This window comes from Aotus nancymaae, unplaced genomic scaffold, assembly GCF_030222135.1.
Source record: "Aotus nancymaae isolate 86718 unplaced genomic scaffold, 86718_ANA_hifiasm-v0.15.2.pri h1tg000011l, whole genome shotgun sequence".
Taxonomy (NCBI): domain Eukaryota; kingdom Metazoa; phylum Chordata; class Mammalia; order Primates; family Aotidae; genus Aotus; species Aotus nancymaae.
The window spans coordinates 9,125,541-9,148,968 of record NW_026988422.1 but is presented as its reverse complement, the minus strand read 5'-3'; the positions used below and the strand labels follow the sequence as shown (position 1 = coordinate 9,148,968).

The 23,428-nt window shown below is 36.6% G+C and overlaps 1 protein-coding gene across 7 annotated transcripts in view; it reads right to left on the bottom strand.

The window, feature by feature from the left end:
- Nucleotides 1-23,428, bottom strand: part of BBX (BBX high mobility group box domain containing) — a 277,027-nt gene that overhangs the window by 23,208 nt on the left and 230,391 nt on the right. For all 7 annotated transcript variants that reach the window (XM_012476576.2, XM_012476596.2, XM_012476594.3 and 4 more), the window contains 3 exons: nucleotides 14,449-15,457; nucleotides 12,910-13,048; nucleotides 9,384-9,532 (listed from right to left, as the gene is read on the bottom strand). In XM_012476576.2, the coding sequence (XP_012331999.2) occupies nucleotides 9,384-9,532; nucleotides 12,910-13,048; nucleotides 14,449-15,457 (1,297 nt within the window). The remainder of the gene's footprint in view (nucleotides 1-9,383; nucleotides 9,533-12,909; nucleotides 13,049-14,448; nucleotides 15,458-23,428) is intronic.

The window sequence follows — 23,428 nt, the reverse complement described above, 5'->3', positions numbered from 1 at the left end:
TTCAGTGTTCCTGACTTTAGGGTCTCTGAACCAGCCATTACCCTGCCTAGAAAATGTTCTTCCCCATGATGTCTGCATGGCTAACTTCCTGACCTCCTTCAAGGCTTTGCTTAACTATCTTCAGACCACTCTATATAAAAAAGCAAGCCAACCCCATGCCCATCACTTGATCTCCCTTTCCCTCACAAACCTATTCTTTTAACTGATTTTTAAAAACCGCTTTGTTGAAATATAATTAACATACCACACAATTCACCCATTTACAGTATACAACTTGTGGTTGTATTCAGAAATTTGCAACTGCCACCAATTTTTGAACATTTCATCACCTCAAAAATAAATTCCAAACCCTTTTAGTATTACCCCTTCTATACCTGTATTCTCCCTCTCTCTAAGCAACCTCAAATCTCCTGTCTCTATAGGTTTGCCTATTCTGGAAATTTCATATAAATAGAATCATATTATGATGTCACTTTTGACTTAGCATAATGTTTTCAAGGCTCCTCCATGCTATAGCATGTATCAGGGCTGAATAATATTCCATTTAATGAATTTAACACATTTTGTTTATTCATGCAACAGTTGGTGGACACCTGGATTATTTCCACCTTTTGACTATTATGAATAACACTGTCAAACATTCAAGTATAAGCTTCTGTGTGGACATAGGCGTTCATTTCTATAGGGCAAATAACCTAGAAATGGACTTGTTGGGCCATGTGGTAACTCTGTTTAGCTTTTTGAGGACCTACTAGACTACCAAAGAAAGCAGCTGTACAATTTCGCATTCCCACTGGCAGTGTATAAGGGTTTCAATTTCTCTACATGTTTGTCAACATTTGTTGTTATCTTTTTTTATTACGGCCATCCTAAGGATGTGAAATGGTGTCTTTCCCACTGTGGTTTTGATATGCATTTCCCTGATGACTGATGATGTCAACTGTATTTTCACATACTTATCGGCCATGTACTTGTTATCTTCTTTGGAGAAGTATCTATTCAGATCACTTGCCCATTTTTATGAGCTGTCTTTTTTACTGCCGAGTTGTAAATGTTCCTTATACAGTCTAGATAAAAGTTTCTTATCAGATGTGTGATTTGCAAATATTTTCTCCCATTCTGTGGGATGTCTTTTCACTTTCTTGGCAGTGTTCTTTGAAGAACAGAAGATTTAAATTTCCATACAGTCCAATTTATCTATTTCGTTTTTTGTTGCTTGGGCTTTGGTATCATATTTAAGGATTCACTGCCAAATCTGAGGTTATAAAGATTTGCCCATTTGCTTGGAAAGTTTAATTGTTTTAGCTTTAGCACTTAAGTCTTTGATCTATTTTAAGTTAAATTTTGTATATTATATGAGTAAGTATATAACTTTATTTGTATGCAGATACCTAGTTGATCCAGCATCATTTTCTGGAAAGACTATACTGTTCTCATTGGATATTCTTGGCACCCTTGTTGAATTAGTTGACCAAAAATGTGCAGGTTTATTCCTGGACTACCAATTCTATTCCACTGACCTATATGTCTGTCTTTATTCTAGTACAACACTCCCTTGATTACTGTTGTTTTGTAATTAGTTTTGAAATCAACTGCTACTTTTTTCTATTTTAAGATTGTTTTGGCTCTTCTGATTTTCTTGCAATTCCACATTAGTTTTAGGCTCGTTTGTCAATTTCTACAAAGAAGTCAGCTGGAATTCTAAGAGGGGTTGGGTTGAATCTGTAGATCAGTTTGGGGAAACGGTTCCATCTTAACAATAGTAAGTCCTCCAATCCATGAACATGGGATGTTTTTCCATTAATTTCTATCATCTTTGTGTCAACAATGTTTTGTATTTTTCATTATATTGTACTTCTTTTATTGGTTAAATTTATTTCTAAGTACTTTATTATTATTTTTGATGCTATTGTAAATGGAATTATGTTCCTAATCTCATTTTTAGATTGCTCAGTTCGAATGTTCAAGTGTATCAAGACAGAACTAAGTTTTATCTAATGATCTTATAACCTGCAGCTGTACTAAACTCATTTATTAGCTGTAATAGTTTTTTGGTGGATTCCTTAGGATTTTCTATATACGAGGTCATGTTATCTGAGAATAAAGATAATTTTACTTCTTCCTTTCTCACCTACATACCTTTTATTTCTATTTCTTACCTAAGTGCCCTGGCTGGAACCTCCAGTACAATGCTGAACAGAAGTAGTGAGAGTGGACATTCTGTATTGTCCCTTTTCCTAGGGGGAAAGTATCCAATACTTTTATCACTAAGTATGTTAGCTGTGTATTTTTGTAGATGCCTTTTATCAGGTTGAGGAAGTTCCATTTAAATCCTAGTTTGTTGAGTTTTTTTTTTAAACCATAAAAAGGCATTGACTTTTATCAAATGCTTTTCCTAAATCTATTGAGATAATCAAGTGTTTTTTGTTTTGTATTCTATTAGTAGGGTATGTTACACTAATTGGTTTTTGAATATTAAAGCAAACTTGCAGTCCTAGGGTAAAATCCCATTTAGCCATGAAGTATAATTCTTATATGTTGCTGAATTTGGTTTGCTAGTGTTTTGCTGAGGATTTCTGTGTTCATATAAGTAAGAGAGATTGGTCTGCAGTTTTCATTTCTTGTGATGTCTTTGTCTTGTGAATGTCTTGAATGTCTTTGACATTAAAGGAATGCAGCCCTCACAGAAGGAACTGGGAAGTGTTCACTTCTCTTGGACTTTTTGGATTCACTTGAGAAAAACTGATATCAATTCTTCCTTAAATGTTTGTTAGAATACAGTGGTGATGCCATCTGGGCCTGGGCTTTATTTTCTTTTTCCAGGTACTTTAAAAATTACTAGTTCAATGTCTTTACTAGTTATACGTCTATACAGATTATCTATTTCTTAAGCCAGTTTCAGTAGTTTGTGTCTTTCCAGGAATTATTTATTTCATACATGCTATCTAATCTACTGGCTTTAGTTCATAGTATTGTTTACAGTCCTTTTCATTTTATAGTCAGTAGTAATGTCTTTTATTTCATCTCTGATTCCAGTAATTTGAGTCTTCTCTTTTTTTCTTGGTCAATCTAGCTAAAATTTCTCAATTTTGTTATTTTCAAAAGGCTACGTTTTGGTTTCATTGATTTTTCTCTATTGTTTTAATATAATTTCATTTCATCAACTTCCTTCTCTAATGTTTATTATTTACTTCCTTCTGATTCCTTTGAGTTTGCTTTCCTCTTCTTTTTTTGAGTGTCTTACAGTAGAAGGCTAGGTTACTTATTTGAGATCCTTATTATTTCTTAATATAGGTATTTAGAGCTATAATTTTCCCTCTAAGCTTTGCTTTAGCTGCATCTCTTAAATTCTCTTCTACTGTGTCTTCATTTTTATTCATTTCAAAGTACTTTCTGATTTCTCTTTGATTTCTTTTTTGACATAATGGTTATCTAGGAGTGTATTTAACATCTACATATTTGTGAGTTTCTCCAATTTTTTTTCTACTAGTGATTTTTAAATTTCATTGTACTATGGTCAGAGAACATACTCTGTATTATTTCAATCCTTTTACATTTATTGGTTTGTTTTATGGCTTAGCATATGGTCTATTGTGGAGATTGTTCCATGTATACTTGGGCAGAATATACATTCTGCCATTACTGAGTAGAAAGTTCTATATGTTTGTTAGTTCTAGTTGGTTTGTGTTGTTGGTTCAAGTCTTTTCTTGTTGACCTTTTGCCTAATTGCTCTATCAAGCAATTCTTTTTCTACTATACATCTCACCTTCAAACAAATTACATATTTTGCTTATTGTTTATGCTTATTGTCTGGTTCTCCTATTATAATATAATCTTGGTGACATTAGGGTTGTTTTCATTCACAGATATAATCTAAATGCCTACAATGGTGCTTAGCACATGACAGGTACTAAATAAATGTTTATTCGATGAATAGATAGAGTTCTTAATGCACTCACTCCTTATCACAAAGTAAGAGCTCAAGAAATTATAGCTGTTGCTGTTATTACTGAGATCATAAATCTGTGCAAGTGTTTTCTGGTGACTACACTAAACAATCCTTCTAAATAACCAATAGCAAATGCCTCTAAATTGGCTAGTGGTGGTTTAAATGAAACTAGAAATGCCTCCTTGTTCGCTTCTTTGGGAAAAAGTGAGCAAGAGAAAAGAAGATAAATTTAACAAGTACAAAGAAAATATATCACATGTACATATTATACTATTACAGATGTCTCTAATATCTATTTGCAATCACTGCCTCATGTATTTTATACAACCTAAGAAACTGTAGGCTGGTGGACCTGAATGATACATAGACAGTCATAGAAAACACAAGTAGGGGAAAGGAGAAAAATAACTCTACTACTCAGGATCATAAAGATCCTAGTGATGTACCTGTAGGAAAATAACTTAATAATAGGGTACAGGCTCATAGGAAGAATGATATAAAGAAGTAGTTCACAGAAGCAAACTGATTCGATGTATACACTGTGTCACAAAACAAGAAATACGTATTTTCGGACCCAATCATACTCAGAGAAATCTAAAAAGTAATTTAAGCTAAAGATAGAGCTTGTCAATTTTAACATGAAACAAGAACAATCATAGTAGTTTTGTACATAGAAGAGTTTCTGTAAACTTAAAATTTTTTAAATTTCTTTCTCCTGGCCACCCCCCAAATCATAGATATAAAACTACTCTAAGTAGATGACAACTTCAGATAAAAAAAGAAAGTGACAAACTCAAAAAGAAATAGATAAGATCTAACTGTAGTCACTGAAAAGGAGGAATTTTAGAGTCAAGAAGTTTTTGATTTCTGCCAATCAGCATGGCATATATGGTGGGTATTTTGTCTAAAGGAAATAAAGTCAAAATTTGTAATAAATAGAAATATAAGGAAATTTACTATTATATTTTTTCCTTAGTTAATTATTGCATTAATGTAGAAGTGTCCATGGAGGAGGAAAAATGGTAGAAAGTGAAATGCAGTGGAAGGGTTTTAGAAGGACTCACTCAGAAAACAAATATTCACAACTGTTCTTCACTCTACTACGATATCTTAAGCTTCCATCCTACCAAATTTCTGAAGGACATATCTGCATCAGCTTCAGCTTCCTTATGAAAAAAAAATCCCTAATTGCTGGTATGCAAACTGGCTTAGGTTTAAGTTAAGTTCTACTTAAGTTTTTGGGCAGATGGCCTGTATTCTGAAGGTATCAATCTCTTTTGCACCTCAACTTCACAGCTGGGCAGAAAACAACAGAGCCAAACCACAAGCTGAGAGATTAAGAGGGGTGCCAGAAGGACACTGACAATAACCTTTCCAAAACGTTACTGTTCAAGGCTTGCTGAAAAATCAAAGTTTTGGGGGTGAGAAGCTGCAGCGACACAGGAGCCACTTCAGCATCAGCCTAGCATGATACTTTTTCAAGGTCAGTGAGTAAGGTGAACCTGTTCTTTAGATTTGTTGTCAGAAACAAATGTCAGGCATAACTCTGGTGGTGGTGGCTTTTGCCCAGGTTCTACAGTTTCATGTTTTTAAGTTATATATATGTATACATATAAAGAGCAAGGGTTTTGTTCTAAGACTAGGCTGCCATTTCTATATTGGACATGTAAGTAATGAGTAACCAATGAAAAATAAATTTCTATGTGATAATTTATAGCAATGTGCTCCCACCTGCAGGGCATGTGCATTTACTGACTTGAATACGTTCTCTGAGTCAATCAGCCACAATCAGGTTAAGACTCATTGAGCAGGAAGAGCCACTTCATTGAGTTAGACATGTATGCATTAAGAAACTCAAAATTATATTAGGTATAACTTTTATACCTGCAAAGGTGCTGCCACCATATTCCTGAAGAAATCTGGTGGCCGTGCAGACTCTCAGTTATGGGGAAAAATAGAGAACTCTGCCCAACCTGGAAGCTAAAATTTCCTACTAGGAGATCTATTGTCACATCTCAGTTCTCTAAGACTGAAAGTACTGTTGGGCTGGCTCCAACCCAAACAGTGGATTCTGTCTTCAATCTTCAATCTTGTAAACCTGCTTCTTTTATTCCCCACTGCGACTTTTTAAAATATTCAATGGCTTAACCATTTTTAATTTTAGTCTTAAAATGTAAGTGTGTATTGAAAAAAACATAAGGATTAACAGTATGTTTGATAATGGGCCAAGGAGCTATGTAAGGATAGAAAGAATAAGGTGGAGAAGTGAGTCCAGTTGGCATAATTTCAACACAATTCTTTTTCTCCATGATCCCACTTCCATTGAAAAATTACTATTCTACAGAAAACTCTGACTTCTGATACTTTTGTAAACAATGCTTCATACATTAGCAGTATATGTAAAAACATGTGTAAAATAAATCCCTTAGGGAGTTACAATTAAATTTAGACATACAATTTAATGCTTTCATTTAAAAATATTTTAAAATAACATTGACATAACTCAGAAAACACTGTTTGGGCTGATTCAGCTGAATTGCATTGTGAGTTAGATTAGAATTTGCTAGACAATTCATTTTTAGAAGGAAAGGGAAATTCTATTCCTGTCATCATGCTCTGTTTTAATATAACACAGCCCAAGTTGGAGGAAAGTGGCCTTTAAAGTTATTTTTGCCCCTTTTCATTGTAAAGTTTTTAACAAGACCCATGACATAGACATAAGAGGCAGGGCAGAGACAGTAGGATGACCATGGGAAAGACAGGAAAAGACTACTTGGAAATACAGACAGGAATATGGAGACTACTGAGAAAACAGAGGAATAAACCCGAGCAAGTATTATGACTTTGAGCTATACAACTATATAAATGCATACATAAAAATTTCTTCTAGAAATTACATTTTAGAAAGATTCTATACATTTTATGTAAGCTGAAGTACCTAAAAAGGTACTTAGTATAAGTCATGAAGAAAAATATAATGAATATTGAATGACAAAGGAAAAAACAAAATATGGACAAAAGGCAAATTATTAGAGGAAAAATTAGGTTTCTGATGGACATATACCCTTTTACTAATGAACTAATGACCTCATACACAATGTTTGCTCTGAGTGATTCATTATGCAAAGGTGGAAAGGGTCTAGAGTCTAAGAAAACAATCTCTTCTATCCCCTAAAGATCAGGCAATTACAGCATAGCTAGCATAATAATGTCATTAATAATAACTTGTAGTCTAGTATATTGGTGCTGATAATGCCAAATTACAATCGGTCACAAATACTATTTCTTTAGTTTACTGAATAATAATACATTATTTAATTTCTGCTTTATTTTAATTGCATTTTCCTCTATAAATCAGAAGGCAGAACAAAACCTGATCTTGGAAGACTTCCCACATATGTAATTACTGATATACTCTGTTAAGAACCAGTGACTTTGTGGCTTGAGAGATATAATGTAAGAGTTAAAATGATATTGTATGAACTATAATCCAAAGCTCCAAAAAGCTATTTCACATCAAAAGAAATACCGTTAATCTCAGCTGGGAGAGAAAAATCGTGTAACAGACAACTAAGACCCAAGAGAAGGTCTCATGAAAATAGATCCTAACTTCAGGGTTTTACAGCTTTACAAAAATAAATCTATTGTTACATTCCCTAAGAGATAATTCAGCCAACTTCAGAGCTCTAACATGAATGTTTTGAACTATAAGAAGTGGAACAAGGAATAACATCCTGCACATCTATCAATTAAGTTCCATTTTATTGGCTTGTCAGGTATTTATCAGCAACTTTAAATCCAAGAATTATGGGAGCTCAAGATACTTGGCATCTTTGGGCTTATGGACTACTTTTCCTATTCCTAAATATCTCCAGGGCACAGAGACTGTCACTTCATTTGGCAATCCATTATGGTGCTCAGCTACCTACCTGTCAACAAGTCTACTTCATTTCTGTCTTAGAAGATCTTGATACAACCCTATCTTATTTTCTCAGATGAGCAAACTTGGCGATGCAACATTTCATTTTTAGTTCTTTATTCACTAGACTTATTTTTATTGACCACAGAGGAAAACTGAGCTAATTCTAACATGACTTTTATATACCTCCCTGGCTTTAATCACGAAGGGGAAATTTTCTTCAACCTTTCAGTTCTGTCTTGAGATACAGATCTCAAATTGACGCTGTTTGGTTGTGTCAATTCCAGTGTGCAAAGGGCTTTTAGGCGTTGAAGGAGACACGTTCAGGTTTTTTCAGAGAATAAACCATAATTTTCCCTCATCTATCTACCTTAAATTTTCCCTAGTCTATATATAGTCCTTAAAATTCATGAAATTGTATCTGTTATTATTTATAACAGATCAATCAATTAAAATCCACAAAAGAAGGGAAGTAATCTGTTTTGATTAAATTATCCAATTTGATGAAGCAGGCAACTTTTGCTGGATAATTAAAAGAATTCTTCCAGCAAATCCTGGTAGAGTTTGATCCTGAAAGCAACTACAGCTCAGCCACCCAAGTTCTTCATCTCTCTATTCCATGTCCTTATAGGAGAGCCAACTAAATGAAGTCTTTCATATCTGTATGGAAAACCAGAGGTACATTTTCCCTACCAATCTTTAGACCTTAAGAAAAATCAGAAGACAAGTTTCTCAATGAAAGCTATATTGCCATTTTGGGTAGTACAGTCCTTCATTGTGCTTGAAGGGCAAGATGTTTAGTACTCCAGTACCTGTCCCACAGATGTCAACAGTGGTCCCAGATGATGAGACCACTGAAAATGCCCCCACCCTCTTACAATCCCCCTTTAGGATTTTATAGATTTTTCCCTGATGAATGCTGTGATCCATCCAAGTCATGCTGATAATTTTTAAAAAGCTTCCTTGATATAGGCAGGGGAGAAACTGATTACTTGAAAAGCGTTTTTAAAATTTAACAAAACCGATTATATATATATATGTGGCTGGAAGATTTCAGGTAATTTTATTTTCTTTGGTCTATAATGCCAGTAAAGAGGAGTTAGCATCTGCTTATCAGGTGAAAAGAATGATTTACAAGAGTTCAACCTGTTGTGGACAGGACACAAGGAACAGAAGAACTGGACTCAACCAGCAGTTTCTGTTCAAGAAAAGGTTAGCACTCCAAATTAGAATTCTGGAGAGCAGGAGGTTGAAGACCATGTGTAACATTTTTGCAAAAGCTTTGCTACACCTTTACTGGCAAATATACAGACTGAGATGACAATGGAAAGGGGCTACAGAAAAAAAGGAAAAAAACAAGAAACAAAGATAACCTTGGAAAGCAACTTGAGATTCTAACTCCCTATTGCCTCAATTCCAAATCCAATTACATGTCTAAAGGGAGCTGCAGAAACTTAGCTTAAGGGTCAGTTGAGATTCTGACCACATGGCAGGAAGGTACAGGTCACATCTAACCTTTGCTGGTTTTAGTCGGTTCTGAGGACACATTTCCAGTCTTCTTCTTTTTTCTTGGGACAGGAACACATTTCCGGTCAAATGTAACAGGACTATATTGAGGAAGGCTGTTGAATTTTTTTTCAAATTCTTCATCCAGCTTTGCGGAGCTATTAAAAGGGGAGAGGGGAATCAATCAGCACCTGACCAAACATGACACAGAAAATGATGCGAAATATATTTTAAGATATTCCATTTGAAAACAGGGTCTCTGGGTATTAGGGCATGTAAGTAAGTTCTGTGCAAGGAAAAAAACACCTTTTCTGAAATGCTTGAGATTTAGCAACACAGTTTTCTTAGTAAACTCATGTGACAGGTTATGTTATCACCTTAGAAAAGTAGAAACATCATTTATAGTATTAGAATGTTTTAGAAGTGGGGAATTTTGCATTCTCTCCACTGGCATATGAGCTTTTAATAAAGTTCAGTACAAAGCATACTTTAGTCATACAGTTTCTTATTTTACAGACTCATACATGTATATAGGGCAAGCTTATTGGTAATATGATATATTGGTAGTTTTGTAAGGTTACTTTAAAAAAATTTACTGACTGCTATTTCATTAAAACATAAACAAAAGGCATTGATATTAGGAAAACATTCTAGAGAGTTGAGTAGAATGAAGACAAAATATTCAACGAGCAAAGTAAAGCCAGTTTCAATGAATTCCCTGGCACAGAGGCATCATGCTTTAACCTAAATCACCAATGACTTCAGAAATGCCACCAGCAAAGTTGGGCATCTCTGGGCTGGTGCTGACTGTCTCTAAGGCCCCACAGCAATGGCAACATGCCTGCTGGATCCTAGGCTGGCTTCTGGCTTTCATTTAGTGAGACTTATTAACTAACGTGCAACCTAGACAGACGGAAGAGGCTGTAGGAGAACTGCTACGCTTGGTAGATAGAAAATGGAAGATGTATTGGGAAAAGGAGAGCAATTTTAGTACCAACTTATAAGAAGCAAACGTGTTAGGCTGCTAGCTAAGGGATGTACTAGAAATGTTTTTAATTAAAACTGTTTTGGAGGAATATGTAAGAGTTGAGAAGCAGAGAGAAGAGGGTCAGATGACTAATTGAAAGGTCACCAGGAAACGGCAGTTACGGAAGCGCCCCCTTACAAGAGGCGGGATATGCTCCAAGACCCACAGTAGATTCCTGAAACCACCGACAGTAATAAGCCTTACATATGCCACATTTTTTCCTATACATGCATATTGTACAGTGGGATATGATAAGACAAGGGTATGATTTATGCACTGGGTGGAATGAAGTGGGATGGCATGAGATTTCATCATGCTACTCATTGTGGAGCATAATTTAAAACTTATGAATTGTTTATTTCTGGAATTTTCTATTTAGTATTTTCAGACCCAAAACCACAGAAAGCAAAAATATGGCTAAGGCGGAACTGCTGTACTAAGTTCTATCAAAGCAATGAAGGATAATGGGTGGAGGTGATGATTTTCCCTTTATAACATCACCTTTTCTCATTCAGTTAAAAAATGTTTATTCTGATGGAAAATCAGATACAATTTGATACTAATCAAATACTATCAGAAAGCTGTCTGTAAGTTGTGAATTTTTCAGATACTCTAAATACCCAAAAGAAAACTAAAAATGTGAGATGTAACTCATTAGGTCTCTTAATAAGAGAACAATAATAATCATTTATGTTTTTCTTAGAGAAGTCTATAAAATTAGATCTGTCAATACTGAGAGAATGTTTCTTGGCTACAGTTAACAGGTAGCACATTTTCTGAGATAAAAAAGGTTTAAAATGCTCATCTACAAATCTCAGAGCAGACTGACAGGAAATGGCATTTCTCCCTGCTTAAGTATTATACTGGCATGTTCTAAACAAGGCAAACCCAAATACTCAAATCCTGGTGGGCCAATATTTAAAGGGGGAAAGGAGGAAAAGACACTGAAGTTTACTGTTAATTTAAAGCTGTAAAAAACCATCTCCCAGTTATACACATGTGCCTTCCTCAGAAATGATTAAAAAACAAACACATACAATCCACATACCAATCTCTTCTCAGGAACAGATTTTGAAGATTGTTTCACTTATCTTGTTCCTCAAAGAAAATTGATGAAAATCTCTCTTACAGCTTCAGCAGTTTCTAATAGAAGCATCAGAGAAATGCTTCTGCTGGGGAGTCTCAACGCTTGCTTTATTCCCCTAGGACCTCACGTTGCCTACATAACACCTGCTCCTCTCTCGGTGTGCAGACCCACAAGGCAGTGACAGTTCTTCTAGAATGCATAAGAGCACTGGTCTAGATGCTTGCAGGTCATTTAAAAATGATATTCTGCATTTAAACTATAATTTGACATTGAAATGTGAGGATTTTCATATCATTACGTAAGCGAAATGTAAACTAATTTGAAGTACTTTGGATTTTAAAAAATTTTAGAAATGAAATATATAAAATTATAAATATATCATTTCAATATAAATAATCTTAAAGAGCCAGCACTCTGGGAAGTAATTTCCACCTCGCTACTTTGTGATGACCTAGAGTCTTAGAATTAGCCAGACTTAAGGCACTGCAACGTCTAAGGAAAAATATATCATTCCACAAACAGACAAGCAAATATTATGAATAAACCAAATGCAATACACCCAATGCATACAATTTGCATAGCTTTAAACACACTTAAGAAAAAAATATGGTGAATATAACAATGTACTTATTTCTATTCAAAGTATTCTTTTCCAATTGAGCCAGTGAGAAATCTCAAGAATTTTCAAAACAGTCTAACTGAATATGCAGATACTTTCCTCCCCAATATAAATACTGGATCTCATAACTAGCAAAATGCTTTATATTAAGATGGTTATTAAGAGTCTTTGGCATAACATTAAATATAATTCTTAGTGTTTTTATCTTGATGCATGCCATTGCTTAATACTGCATTTCAATACATAATTAATATATTGAATATTCTCTACACCAGAATATTTGACCTAATATTTTTATATTAGAGCAACAGAAGACAGTTTGAACAAAATAAGGTTGGAGATAGAAGCATAATTTCATTTACCTTACATTTTTCAGCTGTCATATTTTATAAACAATAAATGCATATAGTATGTAAAATGGGCAAAATGTAAACATGCTTAATACTATCCATTCTAAGCTTCAGATGGAAAAACACATCCTGGCGATATTGAAGGATTTACACTGTCACAGTACTATTATACAGTAGATGTTGATTCAAAACTCAGGCCCAGGTCTAAAATTTACATATTTTCACCATTCCCAAAATGCGAATGATACTGTCATTCACATGACCGTGTTAACAGCAGAAATAATGTGATGCAGTTGATTTGTGTTCAATCGGGTGCCTACTAAGATTGTAGGCAGTGCTGAGCGAGTAGTGAAAGAACAAGCATGCTTAGTTAGTGATTTATATTTACCTTGAAAATCCCACCCACACTTAAGGCCTGTGTAGTACAGGTGACTGTGCTCACAGGCACTTACCCAAGGAGACAGTCTTCCTTTGGCTTTGTCTTCTTGAACTTCTTGCTCCCACTGGTCCCACTCTGATTAAATGTCCAGCTTTCTTCATTCCAACACCCTTCATGATCAGAGGAGTTTCCTTTTCCTGAGCTTCGTTTCCCTAAGAAAATTCAAGAGAAAGGATGTGCTTGGTATATGGGTGGGCAAGGGGAGATCATCTTAGCTGCTTCACAAGCAACCTCTTGACTACTCACATATCATTTGCATGACACTATTTGTAACTATTTCAGAGTTCTCAGAGTGATTCATGCTGGGCCGCCTTTAATAATGGAACATGCAGAAAAGTAACTTAGAGCTTCTGGGATTAATTGCCATGTAGTTCAACACGTATCACATGACTCAAAGAGACAGACTAACTGTTACTAGCTTTTCCATTTGAGAACCAGCCAAGGTATGTATGGAAGTCTTTTGCTGGTGGGCACTATTCATTCTAATTTCCCTAAAACTCACTGAACTGACATCCCTGGAGATGAAATAGGCCCATGTAACTTCATTTGGGGCTTGTTAGACCTAGGACTCACACATGTCTTGTTGGAATACAGCTTGGCAAAAGGTAGTCCTCCAGCCAGATGCTATATTTTAAAATAGATGAATTTATATGAAACACTCAATGGAATAAAGGTATACATGTTAACTGTTTTCTGGATATTACAGTGTTTTAAAGAGCTCTTTGCTTCAAGTGATCCACCTGCCTTGGACTCCCAAAGTGCTGGGACTACAGCTGTAAGTCACCAGGCCTGGCCCACTTCAGTTATACCTTTGATTACCTAATGAAGAGAGCTACATAAGGCATTTGCTTCTGGAGCCAACAGGTCAAGATTTTGACAAACATACCTGCTTGATTCAGGAAATTCCACCAGTTTTAGAAACCAAACCAAAAGCTCCAAATATTTAATAATGATCTTTCAAAACAAAAAGCCAGCTCATACCAGTGGGGGGAAAAAGACATTAAAATTACTTTAAATACATCCCGAGAACTACCTATAAAATGAATACAGGCCAGGCGCGGTGGCTCACGCCTGTAATCCCAGCACTTTCGGAGGCCGAGGCAGGTGGATCAGGAGGTCAAGAGATTGAGACTATCCCGGTCAACATGGTGAAACCCCATTGCTACTAAAAATACAAAAAATTAGCTGGGCACGGTGGCGTGTGCCTGTAATCTCAGCTACTCAGGAGGCTGAGGCAGGAGAATTGCCTGAACCCAGGAGGCGGAGGTTGCGGTGAGCCAAGATCGCGCCATTGCACTCCAGCCTGGGTAACAAGAGCGAAACTCCGTCTCAAAAAAAAAAAAAGAAAAAAATGAATACAGACTTTTCTTAATGGTGCTAGAAAACATGTAGGTAACATAACAATTATGATCTATAAACCATAAAGAAATATACAAATATGAGATATTATTTTGATACCATATTGTTCTTTATGGCAGTTCTTTTCAATAGGCCTAAAGGTGAAATTCTGCTTGGTTTTTGTATTCTTTTCAGGTTTGTAGAAGTTACTTACCTCTGTCAACATTAGCTCGCAGAGAGGTGAGCATGCCCTCAGACACCAGGGTTTTATAAAGAGCACCTTTGCAAGACCTCTCAGATTTCCTGGAACCACAAGTTTCTATTTTTCTGTGACAGTCACTGTCCTCGGGTTTGGCCTGTCCTGATAGGCTAGGTGGTAGTGCATCTTCCATGGGGGTCAATGGTTCTGCCTTTATACCCTCTGGCGCCTCACCAGAAATGTTCTTGCTGGCAGAAATACAAATGAAATCTGAAGGTCTTGACTCTTTGGTGGTGTCTGAGGATTTCTCCTTTGACGTTTTCTTCTCTCTTGATTTCACTTTTTTCTTTGGTGGCTTGGCATCCAAAATGCTTCCCTTGCCACTTGAGGATGTGCGGACCTTCTTGCGAGGGGTATCTCCAAGTTTCTCTATGCCCCAGTCTCCTTTTGCGACGGCTTCAATGGTGTATATGACGCTCTCAATGTCAGACTCCGAAGACTGCCTCTTTTTGCAAGCTTTCTTGGGTGTGGATTTATCACTTCCATGTCGATCCATTTTGCTTTTTTTCTTTTTCTTTTTTAGCTTTTCTGGCTTGTTTAATGCTGTGGGATCCTCAATAATCATAATTCCATGAGGATGGCACATGTGATCCTTTCTACTGGGAACATCACTTATTATTATCTTGCTACTGGCAGAATAAGAAAAATCAGGGAAATGACTACATTTTTGATCTTCTTCCAACTCTTCCTTTTTAATTTCTTTGGGATCTTCCATCTTTATAGCCATTATGTCATCTATTTGCAATGCTTCAAAATTTCTCAATTCCTTAGAATCTCTTACATTTTCCTTAGCTGATTTTTCAAATTCTGCTTCCTTCTGTAATCTGGTTTCATCAGTTTTCTCCATTTTAATTTCTCTTTCTTCCTTTCCCTTCTCTAATTCTTTAATTCTTCCACCATCAAATTCTTTTGCGTTCATTAGCTTTGATTCTTCCATTTTCACCCCCTCTGATGCCAGGCACATCTAAACAATTAAAACAAAATGGGAGAGCACCAAACAAATCTTTATTATTCCACCTTCAAAATTAAAGTTTTCAATTATATCCGTTTTAAAAATAATCAAAACCCACTTTAAACTTTACAACAATCAGCCTACTTCTGCCAAACTAACTGAAATGAATCAAATTAACAGAAGGCTGTGGGCCCTGGCATACAGTCATTCAACTCTCATCAAAAATATCTCTGAATTGTCATTTCCCAGCTTCAACAGAAGCCTTTCCTATGAAAACAAGACCTGGTAGAAGAAGGAGGGGATTCAGAGTTGAGAGACCCAAGTCTGATTCTTAGTTTTGCTAATTATTAACTTTGCGACCCAGAATGAATCACTTACCCCCTCACTCCTCTGTGGCTTCTGTAAAAGGAAAACGATTCTAGATTCTATCTCAGAGGATTCTGTGTGGTGTAAGTGAGATGATGTACTTAACTGTAGTACAGGTTGAATATCCCTTATTCGAAATGCTTGAAAACCAAAGTGTTTCAAATATGGATTTTTAAAAAAAAATTTTGGAGTGTTTGCATTATATACTTACTGACTGAGAATTCTGAAACTGAAAATCAGAAATCTGAAATGCTCCAATGAGCATTTTCTTTGAGTGTCCTGTCAGTACCCAAAAAGTTTTAGATTTGGCAGCATTTTGGAGTTTGGATTTTCAGATTAGGAATGCTCAGTCTGTTTTAATCATCCCAAAACTCTCTTCAGATGTTTGCTTTTTCTTTTTTCCCAAGGGAAATGAGGAAAACAGAAATAATTTCTACCTGTCCACTTAAAAATAATATGATGATTCACTAAACAAACAATTACAGAAGGTTTTGATTAATGAACAAAACACTGTAGGTCCACAAATGCTGACAAACAACTCCGAAGTCACAAAAGCTCCGAGAACAGACTTTTGTTTTTGTTTCCTTAACTCACTTGGTGGCAAATCAGATCTGATGTGAACTCAATTGGCTGAAAATTCTGACCTGAACCAACCTGAAACTGTTTACGGTCTTAAACAGTTTATTTCACTTACTGTGACTATTTATACATTTTTGTCACTGGAATAGTGATGCATTTGAATACACACTGGGGAACTTACTTAGTGTAATATGTATCTATTGTATCATTTCTCTGAAACCTGAAAGATTCTGAATACCAAAACACATCTGGCCCCATTTGGTTAAGTTTTTATATTCTTCATCAAAACTCCCCAAATTTCATGTATAGAACATTCAAGGGGGAAGCTGTCATCTTCCTCTCTGGCTCCCAGATACCTTGAAACTTTAATACAGAGCTGTTTTTTAGAAGGGAAAATTTAAGCTTATTGTAAAACTTGTTTTCAATGCCTGGGTTTTCACTGATACACATTTAACTGCAAGGCTCCCAAAATGCCAGCTCCTATGGAGGACACTAACGATACAAAAATCAATAAGGTTGGAGCCAGGTGCGGTGGCTCACGCCTGTAATCCCAGCACTTTGGGAGGCAGAGGCAGGTGGATCATGAGGTCAAGAGATCAAGACAATCCTGGTCAACGTGATGAAACCCCATCTCTACTAAAAATACAAAAATTAGCTGGGCATGGTGGCACATGCCTGTAATCCCAGCTACTCGGGAGGCTGAGGCAGGAGAATCGCTTGAACCCAGGAGGTGGAGGTTGCAGTGAGTCCAGATTGTACCATTGCACTCCAGCCTGGGTAACAAGAGAGAAACTCCATCTCAAAAGAAACAAAAACAAAAAACAAAAAACCATCAATAAGGTCAGGTCTGTCTGCCTTTGAGGAACTTACCAAGACACTGATGATGCTGATTTGGTCAAGGGCAGCAAGGAAGTCTTAGTCATAACTTATCTATTTTGTATTGGCAACTTACAAGGGAAAGAGTATTGGGGGTTGCTGAGTCAATGCAAAATCAAGCACATAAGTAGGAAACTGATCTGTTTTTAAAAATCATCATTTTGTTAAATGGCAGTAAGTTGTCAGAGATCATTACCATCTGTAAAATTCATTTTTTAAATGGATAATACATTGAATTAAATACCAGATGCTCTTTTGCCTAATTTTTCTCTTAGTATTTTCAATGCATCACCAATCTTCCTGTGAGAATTATGTTATGATTAGTTAAGTCTGGGAAGAAATTAAAGGAAGGGTGGGGAGACGCAGACACTGCAATTAAAAAAAGTGAACATGACAAGAGCACACAGCCCTTCGGATCATTCACAGGGAAGACATGAAATATTAAGGATTCACAACAGAGCTGTCTTTATCAGGAACTCAGGTAAGCTAACCTTTAGACCTCAGCAAGTGGTTAGGAAGACTATGAACTTCTCTTTATTAAATATAACCAGAAATAAGCTCAAAGAAAAATGTTATCTTAAGTTAATTCTGAATCACTGAAATCTTTAATATTTGCTCCATGTTTTACTCTTCTGGGAGAATGTACTGGTTTTTTTTTTTTTTATCAATTTTGAAATAATTTTTATTTTCCTTTCTCAACTATTATAGCCCCTAATGAATAATTATCCCATGTGGGAAGAGAAATTCTATTAGTTCTGGAAAGAAGGCTAGAAAGGCATTCTCAAAGTAAATTTTATGTTTTTTCAGCCACTGTCACTCTGGTGGCTTTTAATAGGTCACTTCAGGAACCTTTGCCATACAGGCACTAGTATTTTGTGGTATGCTGACAGTTTGCATTTGCACAGGTTCATCTTAGCAGACTTAATAATATTTTGCAAACTCTATTCCCTGGTTCAATATATTTCAAAATGATTCTCTCATCACCCCTGATAGGATTCTACAGCTAGGAATGAAATGGAACAAATGCATACATTCACTCTGGGGACATATTCTGGAAAATAGCACAATATTTCTTGTGTAGGTAATTACACCAAACACTAGTCATGCTTCATTTTAGGCTCTTAAAATTTTTTTCACAGAGTATGCTAATCCTACATTATAGGAAAAACAATTATATTGCTGGAAGTGAAACTATAAGTGTGAATCAAATAACTCTGAATTAAAACTACAAATCGCAAATCTACTCATTAACAAAAAACCCAATCAGACTGTCAGAGTTGGGCGTCACTCTAGAGGTTTTCCACTTTAACCTACCCAATTCAGGAATTCATTTTACTACAGTATTCTTGAGAGTTAGTTAACCAACTTTTGCACAAAGACAGTGAGCATATCACTCTATTAGAGAACAATTCTGCTTGAATTTTTAAAATATTGAGCAAAAATCAATCACCCTTAGTTCGGTTCCCTGAAAACACATGAATTTACTCTTTCTCATATGACAGATTCGATACTTGAAGACAGACTTTATGTTTCCATAAGTCTCTTCCCATCTCCCTTAACAGCACATCGCATGTAAAGGATTCCACACTTCCAAAGTTGGGGCCCTCTTACCTAGGTGCAGTAAGTGTCCTGAAGTGAGATAAGTTTTACTGAAAGAGGCTGGGCTCATGACCAAGCATCTAGTTTGCTTAAAGCCACAACAGTGAGCTATGTAACTCAGACTTGAACCTCTAGGAGGAAACAGGCTGAGAAATAGGGTAACAGTACATCCTACATTGGGCTATTGTGAGGCAAAAGTGAAGAATTATATATGCAAATGCAAGCTGTAAATGATACAAAGCTTTATAAAGGTTGGGGAAAATCAAAATTTTCTATCTATCTATCTATCTCTCTCTCTCTCTCTCTCTCTCTCTCTCTATCTGAGACGGGGTCTTTCTCTCTTATGTAGACTGGAGTGCAGTGGCATGATCATAGCTCACTGCAGCCTCAACCACCAGGGTACAAGTGATCCTCACATCTCAGCCTCCCGAGTAGCTAGGACTACAGGTTCATGCCACCATGCCCAGCTTTTTTTTTCTCCCCTATAGAGAACAGTGGTCTTGCTATGTTGCCTAGGATGCTCTCCAACTCCTGGCCTCAAGTGATCCTCCTACCTCAGCCTCATAAAGTGCTGAAAGTATAGGCATGAGCCACTGCGTCTGGCTGAATATTTCAATTTAACAATATTTTTAAAAAAATTATGTTCCTAGGTTATACTAGATGAGAAGGGGTAACTATTTGTCAGTTGATAAGAATGCTCTTTTAATGGGACTCAGAGATTAATTTTTAAAAAATAGGTCACATTTCTGGCTTGTATGACATTATGGTCACGTAAAATTCTGGATGTCTATACCCACATAATATGCTGGTAAACTTGGTCTCTCCTATTCTGTATTTTTATAATTTATGTTTTGTATTTAGATGCAAGACTTTGCCTATTTTCTTATTAAGTTGACATCTTCATAATAAACTTAATAAGAAAGCTGCCTTTCACGTCTTTGTCCAAATCTTTGGTAATAATGTTGAGCAGGACATGGCCAAGGACAGGGCCTTCTGCCAAACTTCTAGAGCCCTTTCATGAAGATGATTTGAACATTAATAAACTTCAGCAATCTAAGAATGTTTTTTATAATCCAGGCGAAATTCCTCCCATTTTGTTCACAAAACATCATAACATTATCTGTCAAAATTCTTGCTAAAATCTGGATACAGCATGGCAACAGCATTCTCTTACTCAATCTTATGACCAACGGTAACTATACCAATTAGAAAATGAGATTGGCTTTTGTACAGTCAGGGTCTAATTAGGCAAATGGAGGCAACCTAAAGCATAACTAGCAGTGGGAATTTAAGGCAGGGAATAGGTTAGTCACACAGGCCACGGAGAACTGAGGCACCCAAACAGGAGGTAGTGAGAAAACCCAGGGTTAGCAACAACAGGAAGCCACAGTAGAAACAAATGGAGGAAAGAGTGACACTGAAGCTCAGGGGACAGGTCCCCAGGGGAACATGGAAGCCTGGGGCACCTATCTGGAGAGGGCTGGAACATGGAAGAGAAGCTGCCTTTGCCTTACCCTGATGCTGACCCTGGCCTCTCCTTTCCTCCCATCTCCCAGTTTCCTGCCAGTGTCTCCCATTAGCAGAACCTGCATGGAAGCAGGGGCACAGGAACTGAGAAAAGGCAGTCAGCAGCCATGTGGGGCAGAAAGCAGTAGGCAGGGCAAAGAGACTGTGGGATGACACATTTGACAATGACCCTTTTCAGAGAGACTTTGATAATTCTCTGTTTTCATCTTCTTTTCTGTGGATTCAAACATGATTAGAATGATCCTGACACCTTACACTAAAATTAACTCCAGATGGATTAAAGACTTAAACATAAGACCTAACACCATAAAAACCCTAGAAGAAAACCTAGGCAAAACCATTCAGGACATAGGCGTAGGCAAGGACTTCATGACCAAAACACCAAAAGCATTGGCAACAAAAGCCAAAATAGACAAATGGGACCTAATCAAACTCCACAGCTTCTGCACAGCAAAAGAAACAATCATTAGAGTGAACCAACAACCAAAAGAATGGGAAAAAATTTTTGCAATCTATCCATCTGACAAAGGGCTAATATCCAGAATCTACAGAGAACTAAAACAGATTTATGAGGAAAAAAAACAAAGAAACCCATCCCAAAGTGGGAGAAGGATATGAACAGACACTTTTCCAAAGGAGACATATATGAGGCCAACAAACATGCAAAAAAATGCTCATCATCACATTATTAGAGAAATGCAAATCAAAACCACACTGAGATACCACCTCACGTCAGTTAGAATGGCAATCATTAAAAAATCTGGAGACAGATGCCGGAGAGGATGTGGAGAAATAGGAACACTTTTACAGTGTTGGTGGGAGTGCAAACTAGTTCAACCATTGTGGAAGATAGTGTGGCGATTCCTCAAGGATCTAGAAAGAGAAATTCCATTTGACCCAGCAATCCCATTACTGGGTATATAGCCAAAGGATTATAAATCCTTCTATTATAAGGACACATGCACATGTATGTTCATAGCAGCACTGTTTACAATAGCAAAGACCTGGAACCAACCCAAATGCCCATCGACAATAGACTGGATAAGGAAAATGTGGCACATATACACCATGGAATACTATGCAGCCATAAGAAATGATGAGTTCGTGTCCTTTGTGGGGACATGGATGAATCTGGAAACCATTATTCTCAGCAAACTGACATGAGATCAGAAAATCAAACACCGCATGTTCTCACTCATAGGCAGGTGTTGAACAATGAGAACACATGGACACAGGGAGGGGAGCATCACATACTGGGGTCTGTTGTTGGGGGCCAAGGGAGGGACAGCAGGGGCGGATGGGGAGATCGAGGAGGGATAACATGGGGAGAAATGCCAGATGTAGGTGACGGGGGGATGGAGGCAGCAAACCACATTGCCATGTGTGTACCTATGCAACATTCCTGCATGATCTGCACATATGCCCCAGAACCTAAAGTACAATAAAAATAATAATAATTTTCAAAGGTTTCTAGGAATTAATAGTCTGTATTTTAGAAATCAGGCTTATTCTTTTTAAAAATTAAAGTGAACTTTTCCCCTTTTTGTTCCTATTGAGCTCTCATATTTCAGAAAACTTATCAAAGATTATCAAAAGTGAGGTTGAAACCCCCTTTGCAAGTTCTTGTGTTATCCTACAATCTGTTTTTTCTGCTGCCAGAAACCTGAATTAATATACTAAGACCATGTGTATTGTATTCTAGCTTTTTCTAACTTTGATTTAATATACACTTATCTTTTTTTTAATCTATACTTTTTGGTTTGATAATAATTTTCCTTGCCCCCCCAAGTGGTGACAAAAACAATAACTATATAGTTTGCCTTCTCTTGTTTCTTGTTGGCTTCACTTTCTCTAATCCAGACAAAGCCAATTTCTTTATGTAGCTCCAAACACTTATAAACGGTCTTAAGATTTATTTGTTTTTGCCAAGCCCTACCTCACACTGGATTTTACAGTTTTTTTTTTTTACTAGTCAATATCATACTTTTGTATTTTTGTATTTCTCCTTGGTTGTCATACAAGATTTATACTTTTACAAATAAATTCATTAGTTTATGCATAATCACAATTTGAAAAAAATCTTCCTCATTCTTTTACTGAGATTGTATGTGTATATGTGTGTGAAGAGAGAGACAGACAGATATTCTCATTGACCACAGTCCTTATTCCATTTTAGTGCTTATTTACATGTTCAGTCTCTGAATTCTTTTAAACTCACTTTTCCTTACGTCAAAAGTATACGTTTGATTCTTTAAAGCAATTTCTTTCTAAAGCACTCTCCTTTTAAGCATCTTCTTCTAAGCACTTTAGTTTCTTGTCTATTACTATGAAAATCATCATAAATAAATTCCATAGTCTCTTGTCTATTACTATGAAAATTATTACAAATAAATTCCGTAATTTTTATTTTTTTAATTTGTTCTCCTGCATATTAGGCATTTCCACAAGACATAAACAAAACCTGGGAACAGCTTTGAATGTAATAACATTTATAAGACGCAGCACTCTTGGATGTAAGCAAATCCCTGGCCTCTCCCATCCTCCCATCCCCAGGTCTCCAGACAGTGCCTCCCACTGGAGGAAGCCAGGTGGAAGTAGGCCATACGGGAGCTGAGGAAAGGCAGTCAGAAGCCAACGGCAGTCACTGTTTTGTGCAGTCAGAAAGTTCTGACAGTGATGTACCGAAAGGCAGTTTCAAAAGGCAGGGATGGGAAAGGCGAGGTTAGGTTACACCTGTAATCCCAATGCTTTGGGAGGCTGAAGCAAGAGGATCGCTTGAGGCCAGGAATTTGAAACCCATATGGGCAACACAGTAAGACCCTGTCTCAAGAAAAAAGAAAAAACACCAACCCCCATCCCCAACACACACGCAAGACCGACAAAAAGCAGGGATGCTACAGCCAACGTCAGACTGTCTAGGATTGTAGACAGGCTCTGCTACTGAGGAGCTATTTTCTCCAAAGCTTTCTGTGCCTCAGTTTCTCAATCTATAAAATGTGTATGCTAAAATTATTGCCTTGGGAAAACTGAGGTTTG